We start from the raw sequence: 23,184 nt of genomic DNA on the forward strand, positions 1-23,184 counted from the left end.
GAAGTGGGAGAAGGCCTAATGGTAATGTTTACTTTCTCAAGAAAATATCTAGTTAAAAGGGGCCAGGTATGTAGCAAAGAGACAGCAAGAGGAGCCTTCGGCAGTACTTTAAGTAATTAAGGGGACCACTCCACCACCCATGAGCCCATCTGTGCATATCTCTGCACACATACACATGCATGCGTGCATTCCTCCCTGTATGCTCATGGATGCTAGAGCTGACCCTTTTCTACAGAGGTCCTGGCTACCTTGACATCCTACTCAGGTGAGTGCTGAAAGCTGATCCTCTGCATTGTCCAAAACTTGGATTTTCATCCATTTGCCCATGATTTTTTACGAAAAATAAACAGAATTGTAGCCTGTTCAGACTCCAGTAGCTTTCCTTGCCAACTAACTTGGACATTGCTGAACAGAATCAAGCCTGAAAGTGAGCAAGGTCACCTTTCATGTCTGCATGATTCTGTAAAATCTATAATTCCAGGGAAGTTTAACTGAAGCTTGATTCGCCACCTCAGCATCTAACTAGGGACAAGAGAATCTAAGGGCGACCACCAGTCATTGCCAAGGGAGGAAAAAAAAAAAAAAGATTGTTGCTGCTACATTTCAAATTGTTTTTTTTTTTTTTTTTTTTTTGACATGGTGTCTTGCTGTGTCGCCCAGGCTGGAGTGCAGTGGCACGATCTCGGCTCACTGCAATCTCCGCCCCCCAGGTTCACGCCATTCTCCTGCCTCAGCCTCCTGAGTAGCTGGGACTACAGGCGCCCGCCACCACGCCCAGCTAATTTTTTCTATTTTTTAGTAGAGACGGGATTTCACCATGTTAGCCAGGATGGTCTAGATCTCCTGACCGCGTGATCCGCCCGCCTTGGCCTCCGAAAGTGCTGGGATTACAGGCGTGAGCCACCGCGCCCAGCCGAACTGTATTTCATACTTGATATTTAGTTGACTCAAAACGGGTGGGCCCAGCTCTGCGCTCCTAAGACAAAGTAAGGACTTTTGGTCTGACTCAGAGACTGAGTTTATTAACCCCAGGACTCAAAGCAGGAACCCTGGCCGGAGCTCCCAGGTTGCCAGGGCTCCTCGTGTGCTCTGTGTGGCCCCACCATAGCTCACCTGCTGACTCTTCTGCCTCTTCCTTCTGTGGGGGGACCTCCTTGCAGTTGAGGCTTTTTTTTTTTTTTTTTTTTTCTGTATCCCTGTGGCTAACATTGTGACTAGCGCATAACAGGCAGTTATGTTTTTTAAATATAAAATTCCCTTTTTTTCCCTCCAAACTTTTAACGCCCTTCACTGAGATAGGAGTTGTGAATACAGGAGAATACAGTGCAAACCTGTAGGAATTTTTAGGTAAGTGGAGGCAGCATATCACAGTGGTTAAGGGCATTGTCATGCCAGACCCCTATTAACTTCAGGAGGGATAGCACCAGATTCAAGAGGCCAGAGACCAAGAGCCAACAAATGCGACATAGGATTTGTTGAGGGGATCTTACATAAGAGGGATCCAGTGGCAGCAGGCTGGACAGGAGAACCATTACTGCCTGCAGAAAGCATGCAGTTTATATAGCACTTTCATCTAACACCCTCCCACTAACCTCCACCTGGCAACCTTCATTTAATCCAAAACAAAGGGCCTCAGCCCCCTGTATGGCCCATGTTCCAAGGGCTGGGCCAGGGGCTCAGATGTTCCTCATACATAAGGAATGAATCTCTGGGTTGGCCACTCTTGGAACACTAGACACACATTCAGGTGCATCTGCCACACAGGGTCATTCTCAGGGTATACTTAAGTTACCGCTGTCAGGTGCATCTGCCATACAGGCATGATCTCCAGAGTCATATTGCCTGGGTTTGTACCCTACTCTGCCTCCTACTAACCGTGTCATCTTGGGAAAGCCTTGACTGCTCCATGACTCAGTTTCTCACCTGTAAAATGGAGATAACAATAGGTCCCATCCCATAGAATTGTTTGTGAGGATTAAGTGAGTGTGTGTGTGTGTGTGTGTGTATATATATATATATATATATATATATATGTAGTGCTTGGAACAATGCCTGGTACATTAATAAGGGCAATATAGGTGTTATTTGTTATTATTGTGATTATTATTCTCATTGCTATTAAATTGGTGGAGAGCTTCCTGTCCCCTGCTCTCCTTAACAGCCCAGAATTTCTGGGGGATGCTACCGGTGACAAGGATCTGATTTGGTGGAACAGGGATTGTGGCCAAAGATAGATACATCAACAAAATTTAATCCCAGGTCATGAAGCTTGAACCTAGAATCCCAGTCACCCTAGGATAAAGGCCCAATATTTTACGAAGAACTGGCTCCTTCCCTTTTCCCTTGCCCCCTCAGCCTTTAGACTCCTGAAGGCTTGTACTCTACTTTTGTGGGAAATGATGGCAGCAAGAAGAAAGTCCAGATTCAGATACCAGAAAAAAAAATACTGCAACAAAAACAAATGGGGGAAGAGGTTGAGCTCTGCATACTCTCCATTCAGTGAAGTGGAGCCTTCCATGTTTTACTTCTCCAGACTATCATTACCTGTTATCCGGTCTATCCTAACACATGTGTAACAGGCCTTCTCCAATTCATCTTACACTGATTTTAATTGAGTATTGCTAGAGCTGGGGTTCTCAACTTTGGTTGCACATTGGGATCACCCAGGGAGCTTTTAAATTGATTGATATCTACACACAGAGATTCTGATTTACTTTTTTCAGAGTGTGGCCTGGGTATTCGGATTTTAAATAGCTCCCAAGTGATCCTACCATGCTATCAAGGTTAAGAACTACGATCCAAATGTGTATACGAATCACTGGGGAACTTGTTAAAATGCACATTCTAGTTTGGTAGGTCCAGGGGTAGGTTCTGAGATTCTGAGTCTCTGATGAACTCCAAGGTGATGCAGGTTTTGCTGGTCCATAGACCACATTTTGAGTAGCAAGGGCTTGGAGAGCGTGATAATATGATACCCTTGTTCAATAACATTACGAGCTTCCACATAATAAGCTATCTCAGCCTGGCATCTTAGGCTGGCATCAGAGGCATTTAAAGGACTCTAACAGCAATGGTTATCAAATGTGATCATCTGATGACTCCTGGGCAGGTTTAAAAAAATACAGATCCCTGGACCCCATACCAGACCTAATAAATCATAATATTCAAGGTACAGCCTGCACAGGGTATTTGAAAACACTTCCCAAGTGGCATAGATGATGAACACACTTTAGGAACTGTGATATGCTTCCAAGATAGTTTCCCAGGCTTGTTTCACATTAATTCAACATACAAATATTTACTGTACCTGCCTCATGCTAGGTACTAGAGTAACAAAGATGAAACCAGTGCCATCCTTACCTTTGAAGGGTTGGTAAGATAAATGACCAAAACAAGAATATTTACTATTCCCCAGGCACAGTCTAAAACACTCACACCTCTGCTAACGGTCTTCTCCTTTGAGAATGTCTAGGTTCCTCAGCACCCAGGATTGCCTGTCCTGATCAATCAAGGCAGACACCGTCTTTACCCCATTCGAGCCTCCATTCTTATCGCTCAAACTTACTCTGCTTAGTATTAAAATAGAACCAGAGAAGAAAAGGATTTACCCAAAGTGAAATAAAACAGTTGGTATTTATGTAATGACTTCCACGTGCCAGTCATTGCTCAAAGCACTTTACATACGTAATATTTAAAAATTCTCAAAATAACCATATGAGACAGGTGTTATTACTATCCCCATTCTGAGGATCGAGGAAAGGGAGGCAACAGAAAAGTAACTTGCCCAAAGACATACAAAGCAAGGCTCACTCTCAAGCCTTATGCTTTACTGCCAAGTTGGCGACAGGGCTGACACTGGAATACTGTAACTTCTAATTCTCAGGCCTGAGCACTTTCCTGCTCATCAATTCCTGTTTCACGACTTAAATTCAAGAACGAGGGCAAGAACGATGTCTTACATCCCCCACAATGCCTAGTAAGGGTGCAAGCACTTAGTAGGTACTCGATAAATTGATTGGATGAGCTGTCCCATTGAGGGGAGGGGAGAAATGGATAATGATTTAAACAAACAACAACAGCTAAACAAGAGCAGCGGCCTGCAGGTCTCACGTCACCGCTAGATCCCTCTTGACCCCCCCCCGCCAGAGAAGGAGGACCCTCCCGCGCGCTTTCGGAACGTCGGTGGCCCGGCTCCGGCTCTGCGCTCCATCCTCCCAGCCAGCAGGTGCCCCCAGACCCCGGCTCCTCCTCCGCCTCCGTCACAGCCTCATCCTCCCCCTCTGGCTCCTCCGCTTCCTGTTGCCGCGATCCGGGCCGGGAGCTGCGGGCGCCCGCGCGCCCGAGGCTTCCCGGTACGCTCCGCCAGGTAACCGCTCGGCGCGAACCGCCCGGCCGGGGTGGGCACCGGGCCCGCGCGGCCCATTGGTGGGGAAGGAGGCGGCAGAGGGCCCGGGCTGGCCTCCGAAGGGGAGCGGGCCTCCTCCTGCCTCGGACGCCCGAGGCCTTCCTGCGCCAGGCTGCGGCGCCAGCGGTATGCAGGGATAACGGTGCCTGGCTCCGGCTCTTGGTCCGGGCGTGGCCGAGCGTCGCAGGCACCGCCGCGCGGAGATGCGATCGCCGTCCCTGCGAGGCCCCGGGGCCCGCGCTCGCCGCCAGCCACGCCTGCTCCAAGGCTCCTCCTCGCCAGTCTGGCCCTGGAACGGGAGAAACCAGGAGAGGAGCCTTGGACCTCTGAGCGGCGATGGCCTTCCAAATGCCCTTCCGTTCTTTGGCAAAAACCAAGAGCAAAAAGCCGAAACCCACACAGGGAGTTCCCAAGGTCACAGAGTTGTGTCTGCCATTTACCAATGTCTGTTCTTTTATTTAAGTGTTTGTAAATGGGCTACTGTCTTCTCTGTTCTGCCAAGGAATTAGGATTCAGAGAAGAGGACTCTAAAAATACTAATAGGCATATCCAAATGAGCTGATCCGCATTACTGGCCAGTGACCCCGGCCTTTAGAAGGAGATAAGGCAGGGCAGTTCTCTTCACGAGGGATACTTTGTATTTCTGGCCCTTACTCTGAGAATTGGCCTTGATGTTTTACAAAGTTTATCTCAGAACTCCATGTCAGAACTGGACCGGACTGTAGAGTTCTTCAGTCCTAGTCTCTTTCTTTCCTTTCCCTTCCTCCCCTTCCTCTTCCTTCTTTTCTTTTCTTTAATTTCTTTTTTTTAAACTGTGGTTCTGGAGGTTAAAGTGATTTGCCCACACTCTTATGGCTAGTCTCTCTAGGGTCAGAGACAGAATTAGAACCCAGGTCTATTATGGACACCTACTGTTTTCTTGAATGGAAATCTGATTTCAGATGAAAGCTGTACAGAACTTGACCTTCATGAAGCCCTCTCTGGATAGCATTCTTGGGAAGTGGCTTGTGTATTGACGTCCACAGATAACTATTTCACTGGTCAGAATAAGGTTAAGCAATAAGCATAGCCATGCAGAAAATGTCTGCTGAGATGAAGCAGATATCTGATATGTTTTTGACTTTTTATTTGTATGTTTCAATGGAGGAGCTAATGAATACTAACTAATAACAACATCTTGCTCATTTTTAGATTTTAGTCCTGTGTGACTGAATTGACTCAGTTATAGTTGTTCTTGTCCTAACGTATTTGTCACCAGTAAAAGTTCCAAGGTACAGCTTTCTGGCTTCATTTCATTTTTAACTGAATAATTGCCTTAAGGATATTTTTAGATCTCAACAAAAACTCCCCAGCTCTTGAACCTTAGAATCCTTCTGCTTCACTCTTGGCAAATCTTTGGGTTGGATTTCAGAACTGAATAAAGCCAGGATTTCCCCCCAACCTCCAAGATGTCTGGACTCTTTGTTTAGTTCTATATTTAAGTTTATCCCAAGTTTTGTTTTTGACTGATGAACCTGTGACCCAAATCCAAACCTCAGCTGAATTTAGTATCAGCTTAAAACCACATTAAACTGCCACGTGTCATGTGACCTCTAGCAGAAACCAACGTGGCAGTGTTCTGTTTTTTCATGAGTGCGTTTCATTGGGGTTTTTGAACTGTGAAGACATTATTTAATACATGTGCTTTATTTTCTGTGTATTATTGCCCAAGGTCAGTCATCGCTAGAGGGTTATTATTGACATTTACACATCATAAAATGTGATGTCAGCCTACCAGCTTGGAGTGCAGTTCTTGGTTTCCAGTTTACAACATTCACCAGTCGCTAACATGTTATCTCTGAGGAACTTGGAATGATAAATACAGCCATACTTAAATAGAAGATTCTTGGCTGTGTAGATAAGGAAAATAAGATAAGGCAATATTTTTGAACTATTCTATAATAGAAATGAGGACATATACACAAAATGACCCAATGCTGTTTTCTTAGGGTGCATCCTTTGTTTTTCTGGTTTTGGTCTTTTCATCACAGGATGGCATTAGTTCTGTGTCTGCAGGTGCTGTGCAGCCTGTGTGGCTGGCTCTCGCTCTATATTTCTTTCTGCCACCTGAATAAGCACCGAAGCTATGAGTGGAGCTGCCGGCTGGTCACCTTCACCCATGGAGTTCTCTCTATAGGCCTCTCCGCTTATATTGGCTTCATTGATGGCCCATGGCCTTTTACCCACCCAGGTAGGTAGGGGATTTTCCCTTAGGGATTTATGATTTGGGGGTAGTCTTAGAAGCATGGGACTTTTACACAGAATTTGTACAATATTGAAGACTAATTACCATTATAATTTTGTATTGGAATCCTTATTCTTCTTCATTTTTAACTCTGTTATTGTTTATGTCACCTGTTGTTTCTGCTTTTCGTAACTCTCTACTTTTAAGACAAATTTTAAATTGCTTGTTAAAATTTAATCGGAAATATAAAAACCATAAAGCCAGTATCAACATCTTCCACTACCACCCCCGAAAAGACACAAATAGAACTGTATTATACATAGTTTTGGCAACTTGCAACATTTACTTGACTGTCTATTCAAAAGACAGCATCTTTCCATGTCTATGTTGAGGATGAGATGTTCCTTATCCTTTTTGTTACTAGATGTACAAGTGTTACTTTCGCAAGTATGCAATTTTTTTTTTTTTTTTGAGATGGAGTCTTGCTCTGTCACCCAGGCTGGGGTGCAGTGGCTCAATCTCAGCAAGCTCCACCTCCCAGGATCACGCCATTCTCCTGCCTCAGCCTCCCGAGTAGCTGGGACTACAGGTGCCCGTCACCACGCCTGGCTGATTTTTTTTTGTATTTTTAGTAGAGACGGGGTTTCACCGTGTTAGTCAGGATGGTCTCGATCTCCTGACCTCATGATCTACCCGCCTTGGCCTCCCAAAGTGCTGGGATTACAGGTGTGAGCCACCGCACCCGGCCAAGTATGCAAAAATTTTACCCCCTTGTATTAATTGGTTGGGGCTGCCATAACACAGTACCACAGAGTGGGTGGCTTAACCAGATGTTTATTTTCTTAAAATTCTAGAGGCTAGAAGTCCAAGTTCAAGTTGTTAGCAGGTTTGGTTTCTTCAGAGGCCTCTGTCCTTGGCTTGCAGATGGCCGCCCTCCCACTGTGTCCTTCCATGGTCACCTGTGTGTGTGTGTGTGTGTGTGTGTGTGTGTGTGTGTGTGTGTATGTATGCATATCTATGTCCTAATCCCTTCTAAGGATGACAGTCATTGTGTGTGTGTGTGTGTGTGTGTGTATGTTTATGTATGCGTATCTGTGTCCTAATCTCTTCTAAGGATAACAGTCATATTGTGTGTGTGTGTGTGTGTGTGTGTGTGTGTGTGTGTATGCATATCTGTGTCCTAATCCCTTCTAAGGATGACAGTCATAGTGTGTGTGTGTGTGTGTGTGTGTGTGTGTGTGTGTGTGTGTGTGTGTGTGTATGCATATCTGTGTCCTAATCCCTTCTTTTAAGGATAACAGTCATATTGGATTACTCTAATTACCCCATTTTGACTTGATTACCTCTTTAAAGGCCTTATTTCCAAATACACTCACATTCTCAGGTACTACCAGTTAAGGGCTTTAACATATGAATTTGGGGAGGGAGGACACAATGCAGCCCTTAACTCCCCTGGAATATAATTTTTAAAATATTTCTTTAGCTTCTCTTACTGAATTTCTGAGTTTCCCCCCCAAACTGTCAAACTAATGAAAGCAACTGTTAAGCTTTGTGTTTTATATGAAGATTCTAAATGGTTTCAAATATGTCAGGTCCTTAAAACCTATGTTCCTGGACATGAGCACACACTAACTTTTGGGGCCCTCTCCAGAATCTACTTTCAGGATGGGTTAGGGCCAGAGTGTTCAATAACGTAACCCATTAAGCTGAGAAAAAAATCTGACATTCAGGAAACAATGATTCAAGAGTCTGGAAATACACCTTTAGCAGAGTTAAAAAAAAAAAAAAAAAAAAAAAGTTTAGGATTTTAATTGAAGGAACAAAATAACTGGATTTTATGCTGTTCCACGGAGAGGACACTGAGATTATTGCCTGTGTTCATTGAAGGATGCAAACTCATTGAAGTCTGATTCATCAGAACAGCATTTCCTGGGGTCTGAACATCGTTTAGTTTGATAAAGACTTAGATTTTATATTTTAGTCTTTCTTTGGTCCTCATTAAAAAGCATGTGCCTGCCATTGTTTTTGTTTCTTTAGTGTCTAGTAAGGTTTGAAAGACAACAACATAGGATCCCTGTGCAAGGTAACACAATTCCCAGTCACTCAATTTGCTTCTGTCTTGGTTTGTTTCAGGCTCACCCAATACACCTCTCCAAGTTCATGTCCTGTGTCTCACCTTGGGCTACTTCATCTTCGACTTGGGCTGGTGCATCTACTTTCAGTCTGAGGGTGCCTTGATGCTGGCTCATCACACGTTGAGTATCTTGGGCATTATCATGGCCCTTGTGCTTGGGGAGTCTGGCACGGAGGTCAATGCAGTCCTCTTTGGAAGTGAGCTTACCAACCCCTTGCTACAGATGCGCTGGTTTCTCCGGGAAACAGGGCACTATCACAGTTTCACTGGAGATGTAGTGGACTTCCTCTTTGTGGCTCTGTTCACAGGAGTGAGGATTGGTGTGGGAGCTCGCCTCCTTTTCTGTGAAATGGCCTCCCCCACGCCTAAGTGGTTTGTGAAGGCCGGGGGAGTAGCGATGTATGCTGTGTCTTGGTGTTTCATGTTTAGCATCTGGCGCTTTGCATGGAGGAAGAGCATCAAGAAGTACCATGCCTGGAGAAGCAGGCGGAGTGAGGAACGGCAGCTGAAACACAACGGACATCTCAAAATACACTAGCCAAGGCTTGCTCCAGATTATGGATTGGGTTAAGTCAGCCATGAGAACCAGGTTGGAAATATGACTGTTAACATAATTACGCTTATAACAAACTTAGGTTTCAAAAAAGGGCTAAATGTATTGATCAGTTTGGTCAGTCTTCAAGCCGAGCATATACCAGTATTAAAACACTAACTTCTACAGTAGCACAGTTGTAGAAAGTGAGAATACTCCGTGGTAGTTGGGAATAAGTCAGAACTGTGAAGTGAGTACAACTGGCATTTGTTTTCATTTGTGGTGACCCTGGGTCCTCCTGTCCCTGGGAGGTTTGATGTTCAGGCAGTTTAGAAAGGAACTCGAAAAAGATTAGTGCTATTTCTTGTTCCTTTGAGAAGTAACTCTTTCAATAAACACTTATTTCTGCTTTCCATGTAGCAATTTATCTAAGTTTACCCCATTTACTATAAAGTGAGGGGCTTTCAGGAAGAGACACGCCTTTGACATTCTGCACATTAGATCAGGGAATTGGGTCGCTTAAACAGGGGCGTAGGAGGGCGAGAGTGAAACTGTGGCAGTGTGGGGGAGGGCTACTTACTGAACCTCCTATACCAACTGTGCCAGAGGTGCCCAAGACCACTGCCAGGTTCTGTAATTCTCTGGGAAGACTCAGTGGACTCAGCATATAGTCTTACTCATAGTTTTGGTTTATTATAGTGAAAAGATACAAAGAAAAATCAGTAAAAGGAAAAGGCACCTGAGACAAAGTCTAGGGTAAAGCAAGCACAAGTTTCCAGAGTCCTCTCCCAATGGAATCACACAGGATATGCTTAATTCCCCTAGCAGTGATTTGTGACAACATGTGAATGAGTTGTCTACTGGACAAGGTCATTACAGACTCAGTGCCCAAAGTTTTTACTGAGGACAGGTCATCTAGGCAGCCTTTCCCTGGCAGATAGCAAAATTCAAGACTCAAAAGGAAAGCAGGTGTTCAGCATAAGCCATATTGTTTGCACAAGCAGTTCAGACACAGTAAGCCAGCCTTATCAGTTAATGGTGGGAGCCCTTCCAAAATCTAAGTTCCCAAATGCCGGCCAGTGGCCAACCCTGTCATCAGGCCTCTCCAAGGATAGCAGTTTAGGCCTGCTATGTTAACTCTTTTCTGCACAAAACCTATAGAGTTAGGGCTTTGGATTTGAGATGAATGAAGTGTGGGTAGATTTACTGAGTCCTGTTATATGGGTTCTGCCCTACCAGGAAAACTATGCCAGTTCTCAGGGCTTTTGTGCATTAATCTCCTAGGCATTTGAGGCTATGACTAAATTCCATAGGGATTTATCATGTGGATTCCACTGTGCTTGAGATGGCAGTTTAGATTTCAGCTCTGCTGTACATATTGCAAACTAGAGCCAAAGACTTTAAAGTGTGTACTGGCCTCAGGGGGATGAGGTTAATTTTTTTTTTTCATTTTAGATACATTCCCTTTTAGTACTCCTCCTATTTTTCTTATTTTTACTAAAAAGGTACCACTCTATGAACAAACTAATAAAACAAGGCCAGTCTTGGAAGGAAAAAAATAATAATTCTTAGTGTGACAGTCTCCAAGAGAAGCAAGAATATAAGCTTAGAACAAGGGGTTAAGAATCGAGAATTCCTGGGTTCTTTTAACTAATTTTGCTACTCGCCACTTTGGAGAGCTACTCACTCACTTTGGATAGGTTACTTGTTTCTTCTTTGCCTGAGTTTAAACCTATTGTGAATGAATGAAATACCCTGTAGTATATTTCATAGATACATTATGCGGCATTTTATTAATGGAGGTCTTTAATGTAGGGCTTTTATGGAAATATGAAGTTTTTATGTATTTATTGATTATTTATTTTTACCATGTTATTTAAGTCAATGGTGTTTGATTAGCTCAGTGGGTGAGCAAGCGTATGGTGCTACTGGAGTCAAGGCTGGTCAGTAGGAAGCATCAGTCCATTCCATGGCCACTGGTAATCTAACGTAATGAGTGGTGTTTTTTTTTGTTGTTGTTGTTGTTGTTGTTTTTTGAGACAGAGTCTTGCTCTGTCGCCCAGGCTGGAGTGCTGTGTTGTGATCTCAACTCACTGCAACCTCCGCCTTCTGTGTTCAAGTGATTCTCCTGCCTCAGCCTCCCGAGTAGCTGGGACTACAGGCGTGTGCCACCATGCCTGGCTACTTTTTGTATTTTTAGTAGAGACGGGGTTTCACCATATTGGCCAGGCTGGTCTCGAACTCCTGACTTCATGACCCGCCCTTCTTGGCCTCCCAAAGTGCTGGGATTACAGGTGTGAGCCACTGTGCCCAGCCATGAGCGGTCTTGAAAATGGAAAATGGTCTTGGCCACAGAAACCAGGCATGAGGGAGTGGTTGGAATGGTATAAAGTCATCACTGTTAAGGAAACAGTAACTTTAAATGCATGTTAACAGGGGGTCTTTAAAAATGAATGTCATTTGGTTAAAGAGTTTTGCTGGGCATTGAGATAATCTGACAGCATCTCCACTTCCTGTTTTTTTGCTTAATCTCCGCTTTTTTTTTTTCTATGATGAGTGCCCCTAAAATGCTGGTAAGCTTCTTTCCAACAAAATTGCGGTCAAAGTAGGATGCTGGGGAATGCTGATTTTAGCAAAAGCTCGTAGAAAAGAGTGGCTTGGCACATGAGCTTAAAAAAAAAAAAGAAAAAAGCTGGCTCTTGAATTTTGGCACAGTGCAACCTGTTCCATACCAGACAAATGAACAGGCTTAATCGGGTACCAATTCTTTTTCTCTCTTACTCCTCAGAAGTGAAGGGACTGCAGATCTTGTTGTTTTGGGGACACTTTCATGGGACTGTATGTAGGTTTTTTTGAATGGTGAGAAATCTGAATAATTGGTAAGGAGAAGGGAATCCCTCACTTCAGCTTTTCTTGATGTTGTTACTAACAACTATGAAAAAACTTCTGAGAGAACAATGTGAACTGAAGATGACTCAGCAGTTAAGACAATGCTAAGTTCTGAAACCACAGGTAAATGAAGGGCTAATTAATGTGTGGTATACTCGGACAAAATGAAGTACTCATTTGCACTGGATTACTATGTAATGATAACGAACACTGTTCAAGAAGGATTTATATTTCCATAAGATTTGTACTAAATTTTATAAAAGTAAAACAACTTTTTATAAATCCAGAGTCTGTCTTTATATTTATGTGGTGGTTTTGCCAAGAAGTTAAAAAAAGCCTTTTGACCTGTAGAAATGTTGACCTGTATTCATACTTACTAGTGAATATCTCTAATCTGCTGTTCATTATCCATCATTCCCCTTATTTTTTTTTATTTTGGGGGGTAACAATTGACATACAGAAAACAGTTTGCCAAAAGAGAGAGGAAGAACCTTAATGTGTTTCTTGTTCTGCCACCTGTTTGGACACTTGTCTTGAAAATGTTGATGTCAAGTGAGTTGACATCAGAGACATCATCTGAAGACAGCTGGAGGCCCTGTCTTGAGGACTGTACTACCAATACCTAAAACAGTCTGGGATGCATAGTAGATACTTAGTAAGCATGTTGAAAGAATGGACAAGAGGATGAGAGTGTGGTTTAGAATAATCCCCACTGGAAAACCTCCTCAAAGAGCACGTCCAGTGGATTGGGTCATCAATGTCATTTTTCTAGGTAAAGTACTACGGACCCTGAGGAGTGTGTTCTACCCAGACTGGCTTGACTTTCTGAAGACATCCTATAGTTACAGCCTTTAGAACAGTTGAGCTACCGGCAGCTTTAAAGAGGCTTTCAGTTTTGTTTTGTTTTTAATCATTAATGCTTTGTAGGTGACTATAGAGATTTTCATCATTTAAAAAAATTAGTTCTGGAATGAATAACCACTGGCTTAATTCAATCTTTTGCTTACCATCTTCTGAAGCTTTCCCACAGCCAAATGCCGTCTTTGCTCACAGCTAGAACCGTGGGTCTTTTAAGTTTGGAAAAGATCTTGAAAGCAGCTTGCCAAGAGGTTTTGTATGCAAGGAAGAGAAGGTGAATTAGGAAAATTTCCCAGTTTGTTTTATTCCTGAAGCTTAAGTATTGAGGCTTCCCTCAAGTATTAAGGGAAGAGAGGAACTCCAAAATGCATGATTTGATGAGTCATTGGGTTCGATTAATTTTATACTTATACTGTAACATTATTAGAATAGGGGAAAATAAGATACTTAGTACTCTTAAGAAAGATTTATTAAGTTTGGGGATAAGGTTTGCATTTTGGTTAGTGTATATATATATATTTTGGTCAGTATATATATGAATGGGATTCGTTCCAGTTACATGTAAACACTCAATTTAAGTCTTCAGAGTAGAATTGTCATGCTAGGATACACCAGCAGGTGGCAATGTGTCCTGGTCTCATCATTAGGAAAGTGCCTTGGCTAATCTGCTTCTATTCTTTCCAAAAATAAACATTACAAAATTAGCTGGCTGTGCCTTGAACCTAAAAAATCGAGCAATAAAGAGTCGTCTCTGGTCTCTGTTTATCTTTTCCTATTTTTTTCCCCCGTTCTAACTAACGTCAGCGTGAGCTCATGCCTCTATTCGGGGATAATGATCCTTTCATGAACTGTTGCGGAATGACTTTTTGCAACAGCATTGTTAAGAGGTAATTGTTTCCTCTCTCCACATCCACTGTTTATTAGATTTGATTTGCTACTTGGATTCCACAAAATGGCTGAAATCCCTTGCCACCAACATAGGTTTAAGCTCAAAAGTCTGAAAATAGTTGGATAAAGGGAATAGCCACTTTAGGTGTTTGCAGGCAGAACTGAAGAACTGTATTATATGTGGTACCTAAATTGCCATAATACTGAATTATTCAATCATAAAACTAGATGGGTATCTAAAGCTCTCTACCCAGTAGGGGAAAAAATCGAAAAACCGTTTGGGAATCCTTCAGAGAGAACCGTAATGCTGTTTACTGGATAAATATACTTCATTTTCTTCTCCTAGTTCTCTCCACAACACGCTTGTTAAGTCGCCATGGAAAGCATCATGCTTTATCAATTTGGCAAATAACACATTTCATTTTGCCAAGGCAGAAACAGCGTACAAGTAATATTTATACCGAGAAGCCCTGGCTGCAGTCCCCAGCTGCTCTCCCGCAGCCCTCCGCCTCCCGTTCCTGTCGCGCTCTCCCCCGGGAGCCGACAGGTGCCCAGGTGAGCGGGGCCTGCGGAGGCAGGGAGGGGCGCCGGCCGGGCACCGGCAGAAAGCGTGCAGCCAGAAGACAGGAGAGAGAGTACATTCCCTTAAGTAATAAAAGTTTCCAGGACAAGGGGGACTGGTAATTTTCAAAGAGCCTCCCGGCACGATGTCCTCGGGATCTGGGGGGCGCTCTCGGGCGGTCTCTGGTGAAAGTCGACTTAGTACAAACTGGACTCGAAGGGACACGTCTCGGTACTCAGAGGCCCAGGCGCCGCGGGAAGTGGGTGGGCCTTCCGGGGCTGCACGGGTCCCACCTCCCTCCGCCCCGTAGGACTACTTTTCCGCTCCCCCAAACCGGGCTCTGGCGGAGGCGTCCGTTCAAGGGCTGGAGCGCGGCCCTGAGCGGCGGAGGGATCCCGGGTGAGGCGGCTTCCCGAAGTCAGAGGGGAGGGGGCCAAAAAAGTCGGCGGGGGGAAGGGAAGCGCGAGCTCGCGCCGGACGCGGCCAGGGCCGGGAAACCAGAACCGGAACCGGAACCCGCGCGCGCGCCCGCGGTTGCGCGGCCCCCACCGCCGCCGGCCTCCTCCGCTGCCTGCGCGCGCGCCCGCGAGGGCCTCCAGAACCCGGCGAGCCGGCCCTGCGCGGGGAGACGCGGCCGCCTCCGCCTCCGCCTCCCGGACCAGGGCTTCCAGGCCGGGCCGGACGGGCATCTCCCGCCCCTCGCGGGGAGCGTCGGGGAGGAGTCGCCGCCTCTGGCGATTGCGGAAGAGTCCGGGCCTCACAGGGATGGGGAGCAGTCCGCGGCGCTGAGAGACCCGGGTCCCTGTCACCTCCGGCCGCGGGACCTCTTCCCCGGCGCCCGCGGCTCGTCCCAGCACCGGGAGCCTGGTGGGGCCGGCGAGCACAGGAGGAGCCCCGGGCCCGGGACATGGAATCGCGCGAGCTCGGCGCGGGACAGCCGGAGGCGCGGCCAACGCTGCGGCCACGAGCAGCCGGCAGCCCCAGATAGAGAGCTGGGAGGGAGGGCCCCGACCCTTGCCGCGGCGGGGAGTTCGAGGCCCCGAGACTCCGGAGGAGGAGCCGACACCCGTCCGTGAGCTGATCCCGCCCCAGCCCCGGCGGGAGTCCCGGGTCCACTTCCCACGGCGCGCGGATTTCCCTCTCTGAGGAAGTTTATCCTTGTGCCTTCTGGAGGAACTCTCGCTAGCTCGACTCACTCTGGACTGACTCACTCCCTGGCTTTCTCAGTTTGTTTTGGGAGATAACTTGTTTTGCTCCAAGCCGCATCCGTTGACCCCTTCCAATCGGATGGTCTAGATGACTGAATGGAGTTTTGAGTTGGACTTTTGTGTCCCTGACGGAGTTGGGCCTGATCCCAGAGCACTGGGGGTGGGGAGGAGGTGTTACTGTAAAATGCAAGTTGGATAAAAGGAGGACCTCTCGCCAAGGGCCCCAATGAGTGGCACACAGTCTACTATCACCGACAGGTTCGTATGAATTCCTCCTTCGCTCGGCCTCCCGGAATCGGGCCCGACCTAGCAGAGGAGTCGGTGATTGCAGATTGCCTTTGGCCAGCGAAGTTGACAGGCAGAGGAAAGAGGGTCGTTTCGGAGCCGTGCAGTTAGCCTGGGGTTGCTGCCGAGTTATCCAGCTGATTGGCTTTTGGAAATGTAATTTTTCCGGAGAGAAACTTCCCTTCCGATTCTCAGAGAAGGGGGAGGCAAAACCATGATTGTGGTTTTCCGTCTGTAGTGTGCATTAGGATTGTGTACTCGTCTGGAAATCAGAGGAGAAGGTCATTTTAGGTGAAGGTCGGTGCCTGAAGTCGGCTCAGTATTGGTGTATTATTTATCAGCTTTAGCCGTGTCCTGCAGTAGATTCTCAAGACAATTACAATTTAGGAATTTCTACCTGTGAACTTAATGTTGAGCCTACTGCATGGTGATCTGGGAACTTGATCTCTTTCAGATGTTGACCTGCACAGTGTTTAATTATTATCTAATAACTTTCCAGAATGTTGACATTACCAGTAAATCACAGGTTCTTGCTGGAAGCAATGCCCAGGAGCTGAAGAAATGAGGGTAAATCATGGGGTTTGCTTTTAATTCTTGTGTTTAAATATTTCATCTTCCAGAAACACTTGGCGTTTAAGAGATATAAACCGTAAGCATAGTGTAAGCGCGCAGCTGAATTTGTTGAGTTCTGTGTCTGTCCTTTATAGCACCTACCAGTGTTGCATGGTGGTGGGTGGCGAATTGAGCTAGACCATGTGTGGTTGAAGTGCAGTTTGCTTATCCTAAGTTACTCTTGTTTATAGGGTAAGGGATGAAAAGCATATTGATTCCTTGACCACATTTCATTCTCAATTTAATTATGACACTGCATGCTAGTCCCAAATTTGTCAGCTTGCTTTATTTTTAAGTGAGTCTTCGAATTATTACATCGTGAAAAAATAGATCAAGTAACTGAATTAGCGGGCCAAAGCTCTTTTATGAAAAGTGCAACAATAGTGCTTCTGCACAAAGTAGTCTTAATTTCCTAATAAGAGTTTTACCGAATTGTAAGACTCATTTGTTGATTTTAAAAGGGCCAAATTCCATTATCATACCATAACAGCTACTCCAGAAACAGAACTTCCTCTTCCTGTTGATGCTTTCCAGCATCACATGAATGTTCACTTAAAAGAGTCTGTTAAATATTTAAAGTATTTATATTTACTCTTTGTGTATTTTTCAAAATAGGTTTTCATTTTCAATGAAATAATTTTTAACTTTTCCAAGAATACACTTAATATAATTATTGACAATGCTTATCTTACTTTCTTCTGGTTATCCCCATTTTTTTCCTTTCAGGGTGTTTTGCTTCTGAGAAATCACTTTTACGGGTGTGGGGATAATTGTTTTCCTGGTTCATTCAATTCTTGCTCTTTCTGTTGAGCCTGTAAACAAAAGTCTTACTAGGAACTAATGTAATGTTGGTTTTCATTGCGATGCTGAGGTGTTTCATTTATAGAAACAGAACGAACTCATTCCACACACAAGTGAGTTAAAAGCCCTTAAGTAATGGTTTTTCTTCAGCATTGCTTCTCAGGGATTTTCCTTGTCTTCTCGTTATCTTGGAAGTAGAATCTTGGGATTTGTATCTTCTTTATAACTTAGATGGCATATAAACTTTCAATAAGTATGAAATTATTGAAAGCCTGTTTCTTTTTTTTTTTTTTTTTTTTTTTGCCAGGCACTGTGCTAGGCACAAGAGATTACAAAATGAATATTGTTAGATTAATCTGCAAATTGGTTTGGGCATTAATGTTTTTTGAACTGGTTCAGGTGCTGCTGCCTAATTTTACGTATTTTTTTTTTAAAGAAAAACCCTTGGAAGGCCAATTAATAAGCACTGCTGAGACCTGTTTCATAGGAATTTTTTTTACTAGGGGCTTTTTTTAATTAAGAATTATTCTTATTTGACCACATTTAAATATATTTTGTAAATATAAAGCATCCGTTTGCTGTTAAGAGAGTAGTTGTTCCTAATTTGAATATATGTTGGGGTGAAATCTGGAGGTACTGGTTTAGTATTATTTCTCTGCCAAGGTGTCTTAACAAAGTTATGAGTATATAATAGTTTCTAGCTTTCTGTCAGCCCTACCTCATCCTTTTTTCGCAGTGTCTAACTCTTACTGTAGGTATATTTTGCTGATTCTAGAACTGTTGGAAAATTAACAGCGCCAGTATAGCTTTTTAGATAGAGATCCTTTCAAGTTTGAAGTGCTGTATGTGGTATGGCTTTGTTTCGTAGAGTGTGCAGAACCACCAGGCCAGCTGTGTGAGTTAGAGTTCTTTCATTGTGGTGCTTCTGACTACAGAGTGTGTCTGTCCTCAGTTGAAATCAGACTGGCTGGTTTTGGGCGTTGTTCTGTTTTGCAGTTTGTGGCAGGCGACACATGGCTGAACAAGATAAGGGTTTTATTCTTGTGTTAGGGACGTGCTGGGGCTGGGATGGAATTCAGCTATGTTTAGGCTCTGATTGGTCACTTTGGATACTCAGAACTCTGTTACATCCTGTTATTATTTTGCAGTTAAATCACACACATTAACTTGCTCTCTTCTCTTTCCCTTCATCTTTTACTCCCCAGTCCGCACCCCTTTTCTTAAAACCTAAAACTCAAACTTTTTAAAAGACTTTAAACTCAAACTATGTTCATGGTAGCTATTACTTCTATGTAGTATATCTAAACAGCTTTAAAAAAAATGCTAAGCAATTTATGAGCCCTGGAGTCTGTAGTTTTCATCGTTTAGAATGAGCACTTGACAAGTGTAGAAATGTCTGATTGCTGCTTTTTAGTCTGCATTGATTGCTGCATTCAGTCTTAAAATATATCCTAATTGTTTCCAATCCTCCTACATGTCTTTCTTGTATCCCTGAGAGTTTAGGGGTCCTATAGCAATTGGAATTTCTTCTGAGAGGTAGAGAGGAGAGAATGCCCTTACCAGTAGACTCAGTAAATGATTTCAGGCCAGTGTCTATAACATTGAATTTTCAGGGACAGTACAGGTAGGAAAGTTACAAGGTTCTTCCTTGAAATAAATGGACTTTTGTTTTGGCTAGGGCTTATGAATTTTGTAGTTTTTGATTTATAGATAAAGACAGGTTTTTGATATAATTTTTTTTAAAGCACTGAATTCAGCTTTAAGCTGTTTAACTTAAGCAAATTTTTAAAGTGAGTGTGGAAACCTGTGACTTTATATGCCTGTACCCAGTAATTAATGATACTTTTCATTAATGATACTTCTTCTGTCAAAATTGCTATATAATGCTTTTGATTAAAAAAAATAGCTACTCATGTTTATATGTTATTTTCAGCGTTGCATGAGTCATCTCTCGGCAAGGTGAAATTATTTGTAACCTTTTCTTGTAAAGTCAGCCAGTCCATAAATACAAAATTGAAATGGGGGCCAAAGATCACAGTGTTAGTTTTGTATTCAGTTTTATCTTTGCCTTTTTAGTTCAGTATAAAATCTTGAGTCATAAAGGTATGCAATAGTACATTCGCTTGTACGGTTTTACATGAGTCAACATGCAGAGTCTAAAGTAACTTTTTTTGAAAGTACAGCGTTGTAGTCTTCCTGATTAATGGTACATTTATATGATGTTCATATTCAGTGAGGTGACAAGAGAAGCTTTATTTGAAATCATTACAAAAATATGTTAACCTTGGAATACCACTTAACACATTGGTGGTTTCCAGTTGTTAACATGTATATACCATCGAGTTAACATGTAGGTTTTTTTTTTTTTTGAGTCTTGCTCTGTCACCCACAGTGGAGTGCAGTGGCGTGATCCCCTCACTGCAACCTCCACCTCCCAGGTTCAAGCGGTTCTCCTGCCTCAGCCTCCTGAGTAGCTGGGATTATAGGCACCCACCACCACGCCTGGCTAATTTTTGTATTTTTAGTAGAGACGGGGTTTCACCATGTTGGCTAGGCTGGTCTTGAACTCCTGACCTTAGGTGATCCACCCGCCTCGGCCTCCCAAAGTGCTGGGATTACAGGCTTGAGCCATCGGCTTCCCAAAGTGCTGGGATTACAGGCTTGAGCCACCGAGCCCAGTGTTTTTTTTGTTGTTGCTGTTGTTGTTTTTTAACTAAGTTTGAGTTTTCAGTTTAAAAAATGAAATTTGAGGCAAACATTCATTGAATCCATAAATGGTGAATTTTACATATTTTTCTGTGGAGCATTGCGATTCCAGGGAAAACAGTTGGAAAATATTTCCTTGTACATATGTGGTTGCCTCTTCTAAATGTCATCCAGTGGTGGGTATGAATTGCTTCCCAAACTGATAGGGGTCACAGAAACAGCAAGATAACATACTGGTTCCCAGAGGTAATTGAGGGGACTCTTTTGCATCATGGTTGTCTGACATTATTAGAAATATTTCTTATATACTTGCTTGTTTCCTAGAAATTGACCATGACACATTTTCAAGAATAGTAGCTTAACTTCCTTTGGTCTTTTCTGTTAAAACTTGGTTTTGATGGTGTTCCTGAGCTTTATTTGAAGACATGCTCCTTTCCCTTATAATAATTACAGGTTTTCAAAATAGTGCCATGTGAATTAAAATTTTTAAATCAACAAAATTATATTTTTGCCTTCTTTTGAGTAAAATACCATCATGTATGTAATGATATCCTGTGGTAGTATAATTCTTTAACATTTACAATATTTTCAGTTCAGTACAGGGCAGATCATCATGTTTCTGTCATTTACACTTTAAGCTAACTCATACAGTTTAAGTCAAGATTTTAAGTCAAGATTATAAAACTAGAAAGGGCAGACCCAAGATTTTAACATAGATTTTCTGGCTCTCAAGTCGCCCATTTTTTTTTTTCATTGTAAATTATTGTCTTTCTTTGTACTATATTTTTCTGTGCTATTTTCCTTTAGTAACTCTCCAGCTTGATGAAGTCAGTTGGATTTTTCTCTTACAGCATAGTTTCTAATACCTTACCCATTCTAATTTTAAATATCTCTTGAGGATAAAGCTTTTGTCACTTCCTCAGGAGACTGAAGTGCAATCTGATAGATCTTGCTGTCAGGAAGTTTTTCCTGATCTTTAGGTCTAACTTTTCTTTTAAGTTGTCCTGTTACTTGTATGTACTTGCTGTACTAGGCTAAATAATGCTCTCCTCCCATTTTATGTTTCTATGATTCTAAATGTTTCAGACGGTTATTCATTATCCTTTCCGGTCCCCTTCCCTTACACTTTGCTTAGCCAAGCTGTATGCTTTCTGTTGATCCATTGTCTAAAAATCAACTTGTTTATCTTAATATTTTATTAGCTTTTTCTCAGTTGCTCTCCTACTGCAAAAATATGGATAAAGAGATTCTCAAGGTCATTTTGATTCACTTTTATTTTAGATAGTCTTTAGAATGGATATGAGATACGTCACAGTCCAATGAAACAAATTTATACAAACAGCATGATTACCAAATCAACTAATTAAGCAATTACTCATGTTCTAAAAGGCTTTTTTACAAAGCGATTCTTTCAAATATGTGTACCCTCAATGTAACAAATGTTATCGATTCTATGACAAAAGGGTAGGGTATAGAAATAATGTTAGCCACCTTTGATTGAAAATCATCTTGTTGCAATATGATGAGATACATCAGGAAGTTGTTTCTTATTTTTTCCAGTGATTTTTCAGTCCATTATCTTAAATTGTAGGTCAAAACATTCCGCAATGTTTGGTTTATTTTTACCTTATTGTTTTGTCTCCTCTTATTTCCACGTTAGTGAAATAGCAGTGCTTAGCAGTATTTTTTTTCAGTAAAATGGATATTGTGAAAATTGAAATATTTTACTTTCTTGCTGTTGTATTTACAAGAATTGTTAATGACAAGACATTGTAACAGAAAAAGTGCATATTTAGATTATTATAAAATCTATAAGACTGTAGACCTTTTGAATATTTTATTAGCATATTTTCTTTAGTACTAATTTAGTTTCAAATTATTGAGATAGATGTCCTTGTTTTGTATTTTGCTAATATTAATATTTTGTATTTTGGTAATACTAAAATTTGCAAATATGCCAAATTTAGAGCATTTTACTTTTTCAACTTAGAATATCTGTAGTCATCAAGATAGTCATACAGGAAAGACCTCTGTAAGGCAGCTTCTAACTCCAGTAGAAGCCTGTGAAGCTAGTGCCTGGTCAGAGGCTGTGCCTAAATTGCGTGAGTATATAGTGTTGACTTTTGGTAAAAGAAAAAATACACTAACTTTACCTCTTGAATTAGCATGCACCAAATGCAGTTTAGATTCATACCAAAACAGGATCTTTTACTAATTCAAATGCTGAGTCCTGGTTTTTGAGATCACAGTCACATGACAGGCCTGGGTGGCTTCTCAGTGTCTAGAGACAAGCAAATCTACTGGCCAGTGAAAAGTAGATTTCCTGTCTTGGACTGCAAGTAACAATTCATGTAGAAATTGGAACTATATAAGAGAGCCTGGTTTTAGTTAATGCTTTCAATTAGCTGCTTGTCACACTGCTTTTTCTTTTGATGTTATATAACACATTAGAGTCATTTAAAGGTACGCTCTGATACTACAGTTTTTGTCAAATATTACATATAAATGTTGATTTTACATTCATACACTCAAAAGATCAAAGAGTACTTTGTAGATCTTTATGGATTTAAAAAAATGTAGATTATTTTGTTGTAGAAAAACTGGCCAGGCGTGGTGGCTCATGCCTGTAAATGCCAGCACTTTGGAAGGCTGAGGTGGGCGGATCACTTGAGGTCAAGAGTTCAAGACTAGCCTGGTCAGCATGGTGAAACCCTGACTCTATTAAAAATACAAAAATGAGCCGGACCGGGTGGCACATGCCTGTAATCCCAGCTACTCAGGAGGCTAAGACAGGAGAATCACTTGAACCCGGGAGGCGGAGGTTGCAGTTAGCCAAGATTGCGCCGCTGTACTCTTACCTGGATGACAGAGCAAGACTCCGTCTCAAAAAAAAAAAAAAAAAAAAACTGGAGACTTCATCAGCCCCTGAAGGAATGATACCTGAAATTGATCTTGTAATGCAGAAAGTGGCTATATGTTGTCCAGAAGAGTAACAGATACCCCAAATACACTTAATAACACAAGAAATCCTGTGAAGGTGCTTAGACATATCCTTCCATAGATTTTAGATGGGTTATCTG

The 23,184-nt window shown here is 42.7% G+C and overlaps 2 protein-coding genes across 8 annotated transcripts in view; both read left to right on the forward strand.

Moving 5' to 3' along the window:
• The first annotated feature begins 4,158 nt into the window (after window positions 1–4,158).
• Window positions 4,159–12,466, forward strand: TLCD5 (TLC domain containing 5). 4 transcript variants are annotated; one of them, XM_002822592.6, is made up of 3 exons: window positions 4,159–4,366; window positions 6,436–6,635; window positions 8,763–12,466. In XM_002822592.6, the coding sequence occupies exons 2-3, from the start codon at window positions 6,437–6,439 to the stop codon at window positions 9,299–9,301; spliced, it is 738 nt and encodes a 245-aa protein (XP_002822638.1). In that variant the 5' UTR covers window positions 4,159–4,366; window position 6,436; the 3' UTR covers window positions 9,302–12,466. The 4 variants fall into 4 exon arrangements, with proteins under 4 accessions (XP_002822638.1, XP_009245439.1, XP_063584308.1 ...); XM_009247164.4 differs by having other exon boundaries at window positions 4,280–4,366; window positions 6,447–6,635; XM_063728238.1 differs by having other exon boundaries at window positions 4,286–4,366; window positions 6,461–6,635.
• A 2,303-nt stretch (window positions 12,467–14,769) lies between these two features.
• The window catches only part of ARHGEF12 (Rho guanine nucleotide exchange factor 12), a 154,298-nt gene continuing 145,883 nt past the window's right edge, over window positions 14,770–23,184 (forward strand). Inside the window, exon 1 of one of the 4 annotated variants that reach the window (XM_002822591.6) lies at window positions 14,770–15,958. In XM_002822591.6, the coding sequence (XP_002822637.2) occupies window positions 15,927–15,958 (32 nt within the window). In that variant the 5' untranslated portion in view covers window positions 14,770–15,926. The remainder of the gene's footprint in view (window positions 15,959–23,184) is intronic. The other 3 variants (XM_009247166.4, XM_009247168.4, XM_063728235.1) reach the window with 3 other exon arrangements.

Source organism: Pongo abelii, chromosome 9 (assembly GCF_028885655.2).
Source record: "Pongo abelii isolate AG06213 chromosome 9, NHGRI_mPonAbe1-v2.0_pri, whole genome shotgun sequence".
NCBI lineage: Eukaryota > Metazoa > Chordata > Mammalia > Primates > Hominidae > Pongo > Pongo abelii.

What these genes read in the sequence shown, in the direction of transcription:
- TLCD5 (XM_009247163.4), top strand. Translation starts at nt 6,371, where the DNA reads ATGACCCAATGCTGTTTTCTTAGGGTGCATCCTTTGTTTTTCTGGTTT. An exon ending in ATGGCCTTTTACCCACCCAG is followed by an intron (nt 6,636 to 8,762) that starts GTAGGTAGGGGA and finishes GGTTTGTTTCAG; the next exon opens with GCTCACCCAATACACCTCTC.